At 45.2% G+C, this 15791-nt stretch overlaps 1 protein-coding gene across 1 annotated transcript in view; it reads left to right on the top strand.

Annotated features, from left to right (window-relative positions):
* Positions 1-15791, top strand: part of LOC115119424 (cell adhesion molecule 2-like) — a 157960-nt gene that overhangs the window by 46139 nt on the left and 96030 nt on the right. Inside the window, exon 2 of the mRNA XM_065023439.1 lies at positions 8983-9135. Within this exon, the coding sequence (XP_064879511.1) occupies positions 8983-9135 (153 nt within the window). The remainder of the gene's footprint in view (positions 1-8982; positions 9136-15791) is intronic.

The raw sequence follows: 15791 nt of genomic DNA, 5'->3' as shown, positions 1-15791 counted from the left end.
CGCCCATAAAACCTCATCTAAATGTTTAAACAAATTTGTTCAATCATCAGATTTCTCTGAAAATAAAATTGGATTCAGGACTGAATGGATGATGGAAAGTGAACCTTGACAGGATGAGACAAAAAAGAAAGGACTGAGACACAGACTAAACTCCCACCCTATAGAACACTAGTAGTCAGAACATTAGTAGTCAGAACTAGAAGTCAGAACTAGTAGTCAGAACCCTAGTAGTCAGAACTAGAAGTCAGAACTAGTAGTCAGAACCCTAGTAGTCAATAGTCTGTACCAAACTTAATATTTGGTAGAGAAACCTTTGTTTGCAATTACAGAGATCATACGATTCCTGTAGTTCTTGACCAGGTTTGCACACACTACAGCAGGGATTTTGGCCCACTCCGCCATACAGACCTTCTCCAGATCCTCCAGGTTTCGGGGCTGTCGCTGGTGAATATGGAATTTCAGCTCCCTCCGAAGATTTTCTATTGGGTTCAGGTCTGGAGACTGGCTAGGCCACTCCAGGACCTTGAGATGTTTCTTACGGAGCCACTCCTTAGTTGCCCTGGCTGTGTGTTTCGGGTCGTTGTCATGCTGGAAGACCCAGCCACGACCCATCTTCAATGTTCTTACTGAGGGAAGGAGGTTGTTGGCCAAGATCTCGCGATACATGGCCCCATCCATCCTCCCCTCAATACGGTGCAGTCGTCCTGTCCCCTTTGCAGAAAAGCATCCCCAAAGAATGATGTTTCCACCTCCATTCTTCACAGTTGGGATGGTGTTCTTGGGGTTGTACTCATCCTTCTTCTTCCTCCAAACACAGCGAGTGGATTTTAGACCAAAAAGCTCTATTTTTGTCTCATCAGACCACATGATATTCTCCCATTCCTCCTCTGGATCATCCAGATGGTCATTTGCAAACTTCAGACGGGCCTGGACATGCGCTGGCTTGAGCAGGGGGACCTTGCGTGCGCTGCAGGATTTTAATCCATGACGGCGTAGTGTGTTACTAATGGTTTACTTTGAGACTGTGGTCCCAGCTCTCTTCAGGTCATTGACCAGGTCCTGCCGTGTAGTTCTGGGCTGATCCCTCACCTTCCTCATGATCATTGATGCCCCACGAGGTGAGATCTTGCATGGAGCCCCAGACCGAGGGGGATTGGCCGTCATCTTGAACTTCTTCCATTTTCTAATAATTGCGCCAACAGTTGTTGCCTTCTCACCAAGCTGCTTGCCTATTGTCCTGTAGCCCATCCCAGCCTTGTGCAGGTCTACAATTTTATCCCTGATGTCCTTACACAGCTCTCTGGTCTTGGCCATTGTGGAGAGGTTGGAGTCTGTTTGATTGAGTGTGTGGACAGGTGTCTTTTATACAGGTAACGAGTTCAAACAGGTGCAGTTAATACAGGTAATGAGTGGAGAACAGGAGGGCATCTTAAAGAAAAACGAACAGGTCTGTGAGAGCTGGAATTCTAACTGGTTGGTAGGTGATCTAATACTTATGTCATGCAATACAATGGCAATGATTTACTTAAAAATCATACCATGTGATTTTCTGGATTTTTGTTTTAGATTCCGTGTCTCACAGTTGAAGTGTACCTATGATAAAAATTACAGACCTCTACATGCTTTGTAAGTAGGAAAACCTGCAAAATCGGCAGTGAATCAAATACTTGTTCTCCCCACTGTATATATTATATATTCCATATTGAATGTGGAATTGTGTGTTGGTTGAATGTTCCAGGCTGGATCCAGAATGTTCTTCAGCTGGTGAACCTTGTTTTGTGTTGGCCAATGGCAGCTGTTGTCTGGCAGAGCTTCATGACCTCCATGACCTTGGTCTCATAGACGAGATACCAACTAAGGCTCCATAATAGCTACAGTAGAAATTATGGCCTTCTTGTCAACAAAATACGGACTGTGTTTATGCTCCAGTATTCACTCATCATGGAAAGATTTAGCAAAGGTGACTTAACTAGTTCCTGGAGCTTGAAGTTAATGTCGTTGCAGATGTTGATGGGATCAGACTCTGGAAATAGAACACATGGGCCGTCTAGTTCGTTTCCTAGCTAGCTAACGGTTAGCTAACGGTTAGCTAACGGTTAGATACGGCCTGGTAGGCTATTTTTTAACTCTGAGTTGGATATACCTTCTGCCAGCATGATCTCAGAAGCAGGGTTGACAGATACAATACGATTAGGAAGGTACACATGTCGTTCTGAGCTGACAGATACAATACGATTAGGAAGGACACATGTCGTTCTGAGCTGACAGTTACAATACAATTAGGAAGGACTGAGCTGACAGTTACAATACGATTAGGAAGGACACATGTCGTTCTGAGCTGACAGATACAATACGAATAGGAAGGACACATGTCGTTCTGAGCTGACAGATACAATACGATTAGGAAGGTACACATGTCGTTCTGAGCTGACAGTTTATTTAGGGTGGAACTGATTGCGTGGGCTTGCGTTAACACACAAACACAGACACGATTAGAAACAGAGTACAAATCATCCATCCTTCCCGAAGTAAATGACACTCGATAGAAGGAAGGTTAGCCGCTCTGTGTCTGTCATGCGTTTGCCTCCCATGACAGAGATAGGCCATGGCATTATGTGTTCTGTGTGTATGTTCATAACATAAATGTATATATATATATATATTTAACCCTCTATTTAACTAGGCAAGACAGTTAAGAACAAATTCAAATTCTTCTTATTTACAATGATGGCCTACTGGGGAACAGTGGGTTATCTGCCTTTGGGCAGAACTACAGATGTGTACCCTGTCAGCTCGGGGGATTCAATCTAGCAACAGTTCGGTTACTGGCCCAATAAACAATAGTATAATATTCCAAGAAGCCACACTGTGTTCTTGGAGACCTTCAATGCTGCAGAAATGTTTTGGTATCCTTCCCCAGATCTGTGCCTCGACACAATCCTGTCTCAGAGCTCTACGGACAATTCCTTCCACCTCATGGCTTTGTTTTTTTTTGCACTGACATGCACTGTCAACTGTGGGACCTTTATATAGACAGGTGTGTGTGCCTTTCCAAATCATGGCCAATCAATTGAATTTACCACAGGTGGACTCCAAGTAAAGGGTCTGAATAATTATGTAAATAAGGTCATTTTTTATTGATACTTTTTGTTATTATGAAGGAGACTGGACTCTTGTCAGAGAGAAAACCTCCTTGGAAAGACACAAAAATAGGAAAGGAATATCCAGTCTACTTATTCTGCTAAAACCTGTATGCTGCCTCCCATCTCTGCTGCAGAACAATAGGAGAGGTCTGCTTGGAAAGAAACCTCACTGGAAAGGCCAAAGACAAGGAATAAAAAAATGGCCGTATGCTAGTCTATGCATTTTACATGTACGTCTTTTCAACTCAAATATTGCCATTTAAACCATTACCCTGAGCTAATCAATAATGTTTCTGATATATTCACGTCTTGAAAGGTTCTGATTGATTTTCACATACCTTGCATTCTACTATTGATTTCTCAATGGGGTTCACCATTTCTGTAGGGAGATCAGTGTTTCAAACGTCTATAATGTCAGGCCGCCTTTCCAATCAAGATGTCAGATTTTCAAGCGTTTGCTACATTGGACACTGGCCTGGTAATAACATACTGTATAAAGACATTTACACTAGACACTGGCCTGGTAATAACATACTGTATAAAGACATTTACACCAGACACTGGTTTGGTAATAACATACTGTAGAGACATTTACACCAGACACTGGCCTGGTAATAACATACTGTATAAAGACATTTACACCAGACACTGGTTTGGTAATAACATACTGTAGAGACATTTACACCAGACACTGGCTTGGTAATAACATACTGTATAAAGACATTTACACCAGACACTGGCCTGGTAATAACATACTGTATAAAGACATTTACACCAGACACTGTCCTGGTAATAACATACTGTAATAACATACTGTAAAGACATTTACACCAGACACTGGCTTGGTAATAACATACTGTATAAAGACATTTACACCAGACACTGGCCTGGTAATAACACACTGTATAAAGACATTTACACCAGACACTGGTTTGGTAATAACATACTGTAATAACATACTGTATAAAGACATTTACACCAGACACTGGCCTGGTAATAACATACTGTATAAAGACATTTACACCAGACACTGGTTTGGTAATAACATACTGTAAAGACATTTACACCAGACACTGTCCTGGTAATAACATACTGTAATAACATACTGTATAAAGACATTTACACCAGACACTGGTTTGGTAATAACATACTGTATAAAGACATTTACACCAGACACTGGCCTGGTAATAACACACTGTATAAAGACATTTACACCAGACACTGGTTTGGTAATAACATACTGTAATAACATACTGTATAAAGACATTTACACCAGACACTGGCCTGGTAATAACATACTGTATAAAGACATTTACACCAGACACTGGTTTGGTAATAACATACTGTAAAGACATTTACACCAGACACTGGCTTGGTAATAACATACTGTATAAAGACATTTACACCAGACACTGGCCTGGTAATAACATACTGTATAAAGACATTTACACCAGACACTGGTTTGGTAATAACATACTGTAAAGACATTTACACCAGACACTGGCCTGGTAATAACATACTGTATAAAGACATTTACACCAGACACTGGCCTGGTAATAACATACTGTAAAGACATTTACACCAGACACTGGTTTGGTAATAACATACTGTAAAGACATTTACACCAGACACTGGCCTGGTAATAACATACTGTATAAAGACATTTACACCAGACACTGGCCTGGTAATAACATACTGTAAAGACATTTACACCAGACACTGGCCTGGTAATAACATACTGTAAAGACATTTACACCAGACACTGGCCTGGTAATAACATACTGTAGAGACATTTTTCTGCACACATCTCCGCACACTCAGGATTAATGCACAATTTTCAATATTTTTTGAGCTTGCAGTCATTTCATCCATTTTAGAGTAAATATTGTTATGTATTATTGTAGCTTTACAAAATGTAGAAGAAGTCAAGGGGTCTGAATACTTTCCGAATGCACTGTATATGTAGAGGTAGTATAGTGTCGATGGAGTAGGCCTGGGGTTGTACTATAGTCTAGTGTTGTTATAGTAGTAGTATTGTAAAGTGGTAGTGTAGTTACCCTTTCTCATTATCAGCAGGCAGCAGTCTCTTCTCTGAGCCCCCTACTGCCAGTATACAGGCCTGGGGTTGTACTATAGTCTAGTGTTGTTATAGTAGTAGTATTGTAAAGTGGTAGTGTAGTTACCCTTTCTCATTATCAGCAGGCAGCAGTCTCTTCTCTGAGCCCCCTACTGCCAGTATACAGGCCTGGGGTTGTACTATAGTCTAGTGTTGTTATAGTAGTAGTATTGTATAGTGGTAGTGTAGTTACCCTTTCTCATTGTCAGTGGGCAAAATTATGTTATCAAACTTTGCATTTGCATAGTTGGTCCAGTAAAAGTTTTTGTCAAATGTTCAGTGTAAATTGTTCAAAGTAGTCCTTGTGCAAAGGGTATTATGGTTGGTTAAACTTTGAAATCAATGGTTTTTGTTTGACATTTTAAGTGAAAAATCTGAGTTTCTGCTCAATTCTGGATTCAAGCCCTGGAATTATCCTCACTCTCAAAATGTTTCTGATGAGTCTCTCTCACCATCTCCTCTCTCACCATCTCCTCTCTCACCATCTCCTCTCTAGCCCTCTCCTCTCTAGCCCTCTTCTCTCTCACCATCTCCTTACTAACCCTCTCCTCTCTAGTCCTCTCCTCTCTAGTCCTCTCCTCTCTAGCCCTCTCCTCTCTAGCCCTCTCCTCTCTAGCCCTCTCCTCTCTAGTCCTCTCCTCTCTAGCCCTCTCCTCTCTAGCCCTCTCCTCTCTCACCATCTCCTCTCTAGCCCTCTCCTCTCTAGCCCTCTCCTCTCTAGCCCTCTCCTCTCTCACCATCTCCTCACTAACCCTCTCCTCACTAACCCTCTCCTCTCTCACCATCTCCTCACTAACCCTCTCCTCTCTAGCCCTCTCCTCTCTAGCCATCTCCTCTCTCACCATCTCCTCTCTAGTCCTCTCCTCTCTAGCCCTCTCCTCTCTAGTCCTCTCCTCTCTAGCCCTCTCCTCTCTAGCCCTCTCCTCTCTCACCATCTCCTCTCTCACCATCTCCTCTCTAGCCCTCTCCTCTCTAACCCTCTCCTCTCTCACCATCTCCTCACTAACCCTCTCCCCACTAACCCTCTCCTCTCTAGCCCTCTCTTCTCTAGCCCTCTCCTCTCTAGCCCTCTCCTCACTAACTCTCTCCTCTCTAGTCCTCTAATCTCTAGTCCTCTCCTCTCTAGCCCTCTCCTCTCTAGCCCTCTCATCTCTAGCCCTCTCCTCTCTAACCCTCTCCTCTCTAGTCCTCTCCTCTCTAGTCCTCTCCTCTCTAGTCCTCTACTCTCCTCTCTAGTCCTATCCTCTCTAGTCCTCTAATCTCTAGTCCTCTACTCTCTAGTCCTCTACTCTCCTCTCTAGTCCTCTACTCTCTAGTCCTCTACTCTCTACTCCTCTACTCTCCTCTCTAGGTCCTCTACTCTCTACTCCTCTACTCTCCTCTCTAGTCCTCTACTCTACTCTCTAGTCCTCTATTCTCTAGTCCTCACCTCTCTAGTCATCTCCTCTCTAGTCCTCTACTCCCATCTCTAGTCCTCTCCTCTCTATTCCTCTCCTCTCTAGTCCTCTACTCTCTAGTCCTCTACTCTCTAGTCCTCTCCTCTCTAGTCATCTCCTCTCTAGTCCTCTACTCCCATCTCTAGTCCTCTCCTCTCTAGTCCTCTCCTCTTTAGTCCTCTACTCTCTAGTCCTCTACTCTCTAGTCCTCTCCTCTCTAGTCATCTCCTCTCTAGTCCTCTACTCCCATCTCTAGTCCTCTCCTCTATAGTCCTCTACTCCCATCTCTAGTCCTCTCCTCTCTAGTCCTCTCCTCTCTAGTCCTCTACTCTCTAGTCCTCTACTCTCTAGTCCTCTCCTCTCTAGTCCTCTACTCCCATCTCTAGTCCTCTCCTCTCTAGTCCTCTACTCCCATCTCTAGTCCTCTCCTCTCTAGTCCTCTCCTCTCTAGTCCTCTACTCTCTAGTCCTCTCCTCTCTAGTCCTCTACTCTCTAGTCCTCTACTCTCTAGTCCTCTACTCTACTCTCTAAGTCCTCACCTCTCTAGTCCTCTATTCTCTAGTCCTCACCTCTCTAGTCATCTCCTCTCTAGTCCTCTACTCCCATCTCTAGTCCTCTCCTCTCTAGTCCTCTACTCTCTAGTCCTCTACTCTCTAGTCTCTAGTCCTCTCCTCTCTAGTCCTCTCCACTCTAGTCCTCCACTCTCTAGTCCTCTACTCTTGAGTCCTCTCCTTTCTAGTCCTCTACTCTCCTCTCTAGTCCTCTCCTCTCTAGTCCTCTAATCCCATCTCTAGTCCTCTCCTCTCTAGTCCTCTACTCCCATCTCTAGTCCTCTCCTCTCTAGTCCTCTACTCTCTAGTCCTCTACTCTCTAGTCCTCTACTCTCTAGTCCTCTACTCTCTAGTCTCTAGTCCTCTCCTCTCTAGTCCTCTCCACTCTAGTCCTCCACTCTCTAGTCCTCTACTCTTGAGTCCTCTCCTTTCTAGTCCTCTACTCTCCTCTCTAGTCCTCTCCTCTCTAGTCCTCTATTCTCTAGTCCTCTCCTCTCTAGTCCTCTACTCTCTAGCCTTATCCTCTCTAGTCCTCTCCTCTCTAGTTCTCTTCTCTCCTCTCTAGCCCTCTCCTCTCTAGTCCTCTCCCCTCTAGCCCTCTCCTCTCTAGGTCCTCTAGCCCTCTCCTCTCTAGTTCGCTTCTCTCCTCTCTAGCCCTCTCCTCTCTAACCCTCTCCTCTCTAGCCCTCTCCTCTCTAGTCCTCTACTCTCTAGTCCTCTACTCTCCTCTCTAGTCCTCTACTCTCTAGTCCTCTACTCTCTACTCCTCTACTCTCCTCTCTAGTCCTCTCCTCTCTAGTCCTCTACTCTCCTCTCTAGTCCTCTACTCTACTCTCTAGTCCTCACCTCTCTAGTCATCTCCTCTCTAGCCCTCTACTCTCTAGTCCTCTCCTCTCTAGTCCTCTACTCTCTAGACCGGTACTCTCCTCTCTAGTCCTCTCCTCTCTAGTCCTCCTCTCTAGTCATCTCCTCTCTAGTCCTCTACTACCATCTCTAGTCCTCTCCTCTCTAGTCATCTACTCTCCTCTCTAGTCCTCTCCTCTCTAGTCCTCTACTCTCTAGTCCTCTCCTCTCTAGTCCTCTACTCTCTAGTCCTCTACTCTCTAGTCCTCTACTCTCTAGTCTCTAGTCCTCTACGCTCTAGTCCTCTCCTCTCTAGTCCTCTCCTCTCTAGTCCTCTCCACTCTAGTCCTCCACTCTCTAGTCCTCTACTCTTGAGTCCTCTCCTTTCTAGTCCTCTACTCTCCTCTCTAGTCCTCTCCTGTCTAGTCCTCTATTCTCTAGTCTTCTCCTCTCTAGTCCTCTACTCTCTAGTCCTCTCCTCTCTAGTCCTTTACTCTCTAGCCTTCTCCTCTCTAGTCCTCTCCTCTCTAGTTCTCTTCTCTCCTCTCTAGCCCTCTCCTCTCTAGTCCTCTCCTCTCTAGCTCTCTCCTCTCTAGTTCCTCTAGCCTTCTCCTCTCTAGTTCGCTTCTCTCCTCTCTAGCCCTTTCCTCTCTAGTTCTCTTCTCTCCTCCTCTCTCCTCAATTGCTCCACCCAGGGATAATTGTAACAAGTATTTTTTTCAGTATTTGTTGAAATATTGTGTGTGGTGAAATAAGATGTGGACATTGTTATTGTTAGTGATAATATTCATTATTCAATTCTCTGTTTTCTCTCTCTTTGTCTCTCTCTCTCCCTCCCTCTCTGTCTTTCTCTCTCTTTGTCTCTCTCTTTCCTTCTGTCTTTCTCTCTTTAGCTCTGAGAGATAACCGCATAGAGCTGGTGAGGGCGTCGTGGTCAGAGCTGACCATTAGTATCAGTGAGATCACACTGGCTGACGAGGGGATGTACACCTGTTCTCTATTCACCATGCCTGTCAAGACCGCCAAGGCCTACCTTACTGTACTGGGTGAGGACATAATACACACGAGAATACAGACTCACACACACACACACACACACACACACACACACACACACACACACACACACACACACACACACACACACACACACACACACACACACAGTGTTTTCATAGAGTTTTCATATATATTTTTCACAGCTGTCTGTTTGCCACCACAAATCGATGCTGGCATTAAGACATCACTCAACGAGCTGTATTCCGCCATCCAAAGGTGGCGCTCCTAGTGGCCGGAGACTTTAATGCAGGGAAACTGGAATCGTCTTTACTCATTTTTACCATATGTGCAACTAGAGGCAAAACAACTCTACATCCCTTTTACGCTACTCATAGAAATCTGACAAGAACTAGTGGTTAGAGCTTTGGACTAGTAACCGGAAGGTTGCAAGTTCAAACCCCCGAGCTGACAAGTTACAAATCTGTCGTTCTGCTCCTGAACAAGGCAGTTAACCCACTGTTTCTAGGCTGTCATTGAAAATAAGAATGTATTCTTAACTGACTTGCCTAGTTAAATAAAGGTAAAATAAAAAATTAATTAAAAAAATCCTCCGGACTCCTGCTTACAAGGAAAAACTCATACAGGAAGTACCTAAAGCAGGAAGTACCAGTGACTCGCTCAATACACAAGTGGTCAGATGAAGCCGATGCTAAGCTACAGGACTGTTTTGCTAGCACAGACTGGAACATGTTCCGGGATTCTTCCGATGGCATTGAGGAGTATACCACATAAGTCACTGGCTTATCAATAAGTGCATTGACGATGTCATCCCCACATTGACCGTACGTACATATCCCAACCAGAAGCCATGGATTACATGCAACATCCGCACCGAGCTAAAGGCTAGAAATGCTGCTTCCAAGGAGCGGGACACTAAAACGAAAGCTTATAAGAAACTGTGCTGACGAACGATCAAACAGGCAAAGCATCTAAGATCGAATCTTACTACTCCTGCTCTGACGCTCGTCGGATGTGGCAGGGCATGCAAACTATCACAGATTACACAAGGAAACCCAGCCGCGAGCTTCCCAATGATGTGAGCCTACCAGACGAGGTAAATATATTCTATGCTCGCTTCAAGGCAAGCAACACTGAACCATGCATGAGAGCACCAGCTGTTCCGGACGACTGTGTGATCACGCTCTCCGTAGCTGATATGAGGGAGATCTGTAAACATGTCAACATTCACAAGGCTGTAGGGATTACCAAGACACGTACACAGAGCATGTGCTGACCAGCTGACAAGTGTCTTCACTGACATTTTCAACATCTCCCTGTCCCAGTCTGTAATACCTGGATGTTTCAAGCAGACCACCATAATCTCTGTGCACCAAAGTAACCTGTCTAAAACACAATCGCCCCGTAGCACTCACATCTATAGCCTTTAAGTGCTTTGAAATGTCGGTCATGGCTGAAATCAACATCCCAGAAACCCTAGACCCACTCCAATTTGCACACCGCCCCAACAGATCCACAGATGATGCAATCTCTATTGCACTGCACACTGCACTGCACACGGGCCTCCACAAGGTGGTAGGGGTAGGTACATCCCGTCTTCGACACTGACCCTCAATACTGGGGCCCCTCAGAGGTGCATGCTTAGTCCCCTCCTGTACTCCCTGTTAACCCACGACTGCCTGGCTGCGCACTCCAACACAATCATTAAGTTTCCACCCGATACGACAGTCCAACCAGGTCTTTTGCCTTTTGTCGTTCTGTTCCCAGGTAGGCCGTCATTGTAAATAAGAATTTGTTATTAACTGACTTGCCTAGTTAAATAAAGGATTAATAAAATAAAAAAATATAAAAAGATGGACAACCATATATCATAGTATATTTTCCTGAGTAAAGTAGCTGTCAGCAAAGTCAGAGGAAAAATAGACAAGTGGAAGTATTAGTTCATGTTTAAGCTTTTTAGTGGGGGAGGAGATGATCTGGGATTATTTAAGATAATCTTTGAAGAGGTTTCAGATGTTTTCAGAAGATTGGCAGGGACTCTGCTCTCCTAGCTTCAAGGGGAAGCTCGTTCTACCACTGCGGTGCCAGGACAGAGAAGAGCTTGGACTGGGCTGAGCCGGAACTGTCCTAAAGGTAGGGATGTAGGGGTTCCTCTTGCTGTATCATAGGCAAGCACCATGGTCTTGTAGTGGATGTGAGGTTCGACTGGAAACTAGTGAAGTGTGTGGAAGAAGGGTGAATTTGGGAGAATTTGGGAAGGTTGAACACAAGGTGGGCTGCAGCATTCTGGATAAGTTGCGGGGTGTGATGGCACAAGCGGGGAGCCCAGCCAACAGCGAGTTGCAGATCTCCCAGACGGGAGATGACGAGTGGATTAAGAGCTGTGCCGTTTCCTGTGTGAGGTAGGGTTGTACTCTACAGATGTTGTAGAGCATGAACCTGCAGGAGCAAGTCACTGGTTTGATGTTAGCAGAGAACGACAGCTCTCCATGTTCACTGTAACGGTTTTGACTTGAGGTTATTGTTTGTAGGGGTGCCAGGTAGGTTGTGCCTACCAGAGAAAATATTGATTTCTCCTTTTGGTTTGGGAGGGAATGAGTCTCGTCTGGTCTGTCAAGTCTACACCAATACAAAGGACTCATGTAAAAGTCAGTATGGAAATACACTTTTCATAACCCCTTAAAACATTGGCAAGAACTTCAAAACAAATGTGTTGAATTAGGAACATAAATGATCACACCCACATAATAATATAACAAACAATGAGCTCTGGTTCCTCCAGAAAAGTCCTGTACTTCTAAAAGAGTCCAGCCTGGTAAAGGAGTTCAGAGAACCCTAAAGGAGTTCAAGGAACTCAAGTGACCTTTGTCAAGCAATGTTTGTCCGTTCATACAAGTGTAGCGTAAACCCAGTCTCAATCGTACAATCAATCATACAAACAAAATATCAACTCTTTTACCACCACAACCATAAAGAGTATCACATCTCAATACTTCTTCAACTACATAAAACATCACACCAAAACAAATGAAATACCGTATGTTGTAGTCAGTCGGTCAGTCAGACAATCCAATCCACCAACAGATCTCCAGCGGAGACCAACTGAGATGTGAAGTCCAAAGGAAGCAATGATCCAATCCTGGTTAAACTTGAGATACAAAAGCAGCACTTTTAAATACAACAAAACAAACGGAGTAAAAAAGTCCCTTCAGAACTGAGGGTTGAACACTTCCTCATTCACATCTCCATCACAACCCCACTTTTGCACAGCTGATGCTGGTTATTAAATTGGAAATTGGAAGGAGAATCACTGAGACGGTTCAGACAAATTCAGGGCCGTCACATCACGCCAAGGATCTTTGTACTCTGGGAGGGCGACACTGTGGAGTTGTCAACCGTGATGAAGAGGTCTTTGAGCGGGCAGGCCTTCCCCGGGAGGAAGAGCACTTTCGTCTTGTTAAGCCAAGCTGAGATAAAAGGGAAGAGGAGCAGATTCATCTTGTCCAGGTTCAGCTTGAGGTGGTGGGCCGACATCCAAGTTGAGATATCTGCCAGGCACGCAGAGATGTGTGGCGACACCTGGGTGTCAGAAGGGGGGGAAGGAGAAAAGTAGTTGAGTGTCATCCTCAAAGCAGTGATAGGAGAGACCATGAGAGGATATGACGGAGCTGAGTGACTTGGTGTATAGAGAGTAGAGGAGAGGTCCATCCTGATAGCAGTGATAGAAGAGGAGAGGTCCATCCTCATAGCAGTGGTAGGAGAGACCATGTGAGGATATGACAGAACAGAGTGACTTGGTCTATAGAGAGAAGAAGAGAGGGACTAGAACCGAGCCCTGGGGGACACCAGTAGTGAGAGTATGTGGTGCAGACACAGATCCTCTCCACATCACCTGGTAGGAGTGGCCTGCCAGGTAGGATGCAGTCCAGGAGTGGTGATAGAGCCTGAGACACCCTGCCCTGAGAGGTTGGAGAGGAGGACCTGATAGAGCCTGAGACGCCCAGCCCTGAGAGGGTGGAGAGGAGGACCTGATAGAGCCTGAGACGCCCAGCCCTGAGAGGGTGGAGAGGAGGACCTGATAGAGTCTGAGACACTCAGCCCTGAGAGGGTGGAGAGGAGGATCTGATAGAGCCTGAGACTCCCAGCCCTGAGAGGGTGTAGAGGAGGATCTGATAGAGCCTGAGAAGTCCAGCCCTGAGAGGGTGGAGAGGAGGATCTGATAGAGACTGAGACACCCATCCCTGAGAGAGGAGAGGAGGATCTGATGGTTCACTGTATCAGAGGCAGCAGATAGATCTAGGAGGATGAGAACAGAGGAGACAGTCAGCTTTGGCAGTGTGGAGACCTTCCGTGACACAGAGAAGAGCAGTCTCGGTTGAGTGACCCGTCTTGAAGCCTGACTGGTTAGGGTCAAGAAGATCATTCTGAGAAAGATAATGAGAGCGTTGGTCAGAGACAGCACGCTCAAGTGTTTTGGAACGAAAAGAAAGAAGGAATACAGGTCTATAATTTTGGACGTCAGATGAGTTTCTTGAGGAGAGGAGCATTTTGACGTGAAAGGGGACGTCAGTGGTCAGGGATGAGTTGATGAGGGAAGTGAGAAATGGGAGAAGGTCTCCAGAGTTGGTCTGGAGAAGGGAGGAGGAGGAGGGTCGAGTGAGCAGGTTGTCGGGCGGCCAGATCTCACCAGTCACAGGATATCATCTGGAAAGAGAGGGGAGAAAGAGGTAAAGGTGTAGGGTAGTTCTGGAGAGAGAGGGGGGAAAGAGGTACTCAATAGGCTGAGCACCCACCCCTTACAGCAGTAATACTCAGTCAACCCACACTTCCCATTACAGCAGTAATACTCAGTCAACCCACACTTCCCCTTACAGCAGTAATACTCAGTCAACCCACACTTCCCCTTATAGCAGTAATACTCAGTCAACCCACACTTCCCCTTATAGCAGTAATACTCAGTCAACCCACACTTCCCCTTATAGCAGTAATACTCAGTCAACCCACACTTCCCCTTACAGCAGTAATACTCAGTCAACCCACACTTCCCCTTACAGCAGTAATACTCAGTCAACCCACACTTCCCCTTACAGCAGTAATACTCAGTCAACCCACACTTCCCCTTATAGCAGTAATACTCAGTCAACCCACACTTCCCCTTACAGCAGTAATACTCAGTCAACCCACACTTCCCCTTATAGCAGTAATACTCAGTCAACCCACACTTCCCCTTACAGCAGTAATACTCAGTCAACTTCCCCTTACAGCAGTAATACTCAGTCAACTTCCCCTTACAGCAGTAATACTCAGTCAACCCACACTTCCCCTTACAGCAGTAATACTCAGTCAACCCACACTTCCCCTTACAGCAGTAATACTCCTACTCAGTCAACCCACACTTCCCCTTAGAGCAGTAATACTCAGTCAACCCACACTTCAACAGCAGTAATACACTTCACTTCCCCTTATAGCAGTAATACTCAGTCAACCCACACTTCCCCTTACAGCAGTAATACTCAGTCAACCCACACTTCCCCTTATAGCAGTAATACTCAGTCAACCCACACTTCCCCTTACAGCAGTAATACTCAGTCAACTTCCTAGCAGTAATACTCCTACTCAGTCAACCCACACTTCCCTTAGAGCAGTAATACTCAGTCAACCCACACATCCCCTTAGCAGTAATACTCAGTCAACCCACACTTCCCCTTATAGCAGTAATACTCAGTCAACCCACACTTCCCTTACAGCAGTAATACTCAGTCAACCCACACTTCCCCTTATAGCAGTAATACTCAGTCAACCCACACTTCCCTTATAGCAGTAATACTCAGTCAACCCACACTTCCCCAGCAGTTATAGTCAACTTCCCTTACAGTAATACTCAGTCAACCCACACTTCCCCTTATAGCAGTAATACTCAGTCAACCCACACTTCCCCTTACAGCAGTAATACTCAGTCAACCCACACTTCCCCTTACAGCAGTAATACTCAGTCAACCCACACTTCCCCTTATAGCAGTAATACTCCTACTCAGTCTAGTGAACTGTTGAATCTATTCAGCTCAAGGTCCACTTCATATATATTATGTTACCAGACTAAATTGACAGCTATACAAAAAAAACACATCTTTCAGAAAACACATGTTACCTTTCATGAATTAACGGCGGTGAATGTTTCTGGAGCTCATTGTGTTTTGATTAAACACGTTGATGTGAGGAACGGTGACGTCAGATCAGATGTACAACATCTCTCTGATTCAGAGAGATGCAGAAGATGTTGGGCTACTGACTACGTACCCACTGATGTCCAGTATTACCATCAGCTACAGAGAAGCATCGCATTTCCCCTGAGCAATGATTTACACACACACCTCATGTCTCAACAACACACACCTCATGTCTCAACAACACACACCTCATGTCTCAACACACACCTCATGTCTCAACACACACCTCATGTCTCAACACACACCACATGTCTCAACAACACACACCTCATGTCTCAACACACACCTCATGTCTCAACAACACACCTCATGTCTCAACACACACCTCATGTCTCAACACACACCTCATGTCTCAACAACACACACCTCATGTCTCAACACACCTCAATGTCTCAACAACACACACCTCATGTCTCAACAACACACACCTCATGTCTCAACACACCTCAATGTCTCAA

The sequence above is a fragment of the Oncorhynchus nerka genome, linkage group LG10 (assembly GCF_034236695.1).
Source record: "Oncorhynchus nerka isolate Pitt River linkage group LG10, Oner_Uvic_2.0, whole genome shotgun sequence".
Classification (NCBI taxonomy): domain Eukaryota; kingdom Metazoa; phylum Chordata; class Actinopteri; order Salmoniformes; family Salmonidae; genus Oncorhynchus; species Oncorhynchus nerka.
Note: the sequence above shows the minus strand (reverse complement) of the source record. Positions and strands in the feature narration are given on the sequence as shown.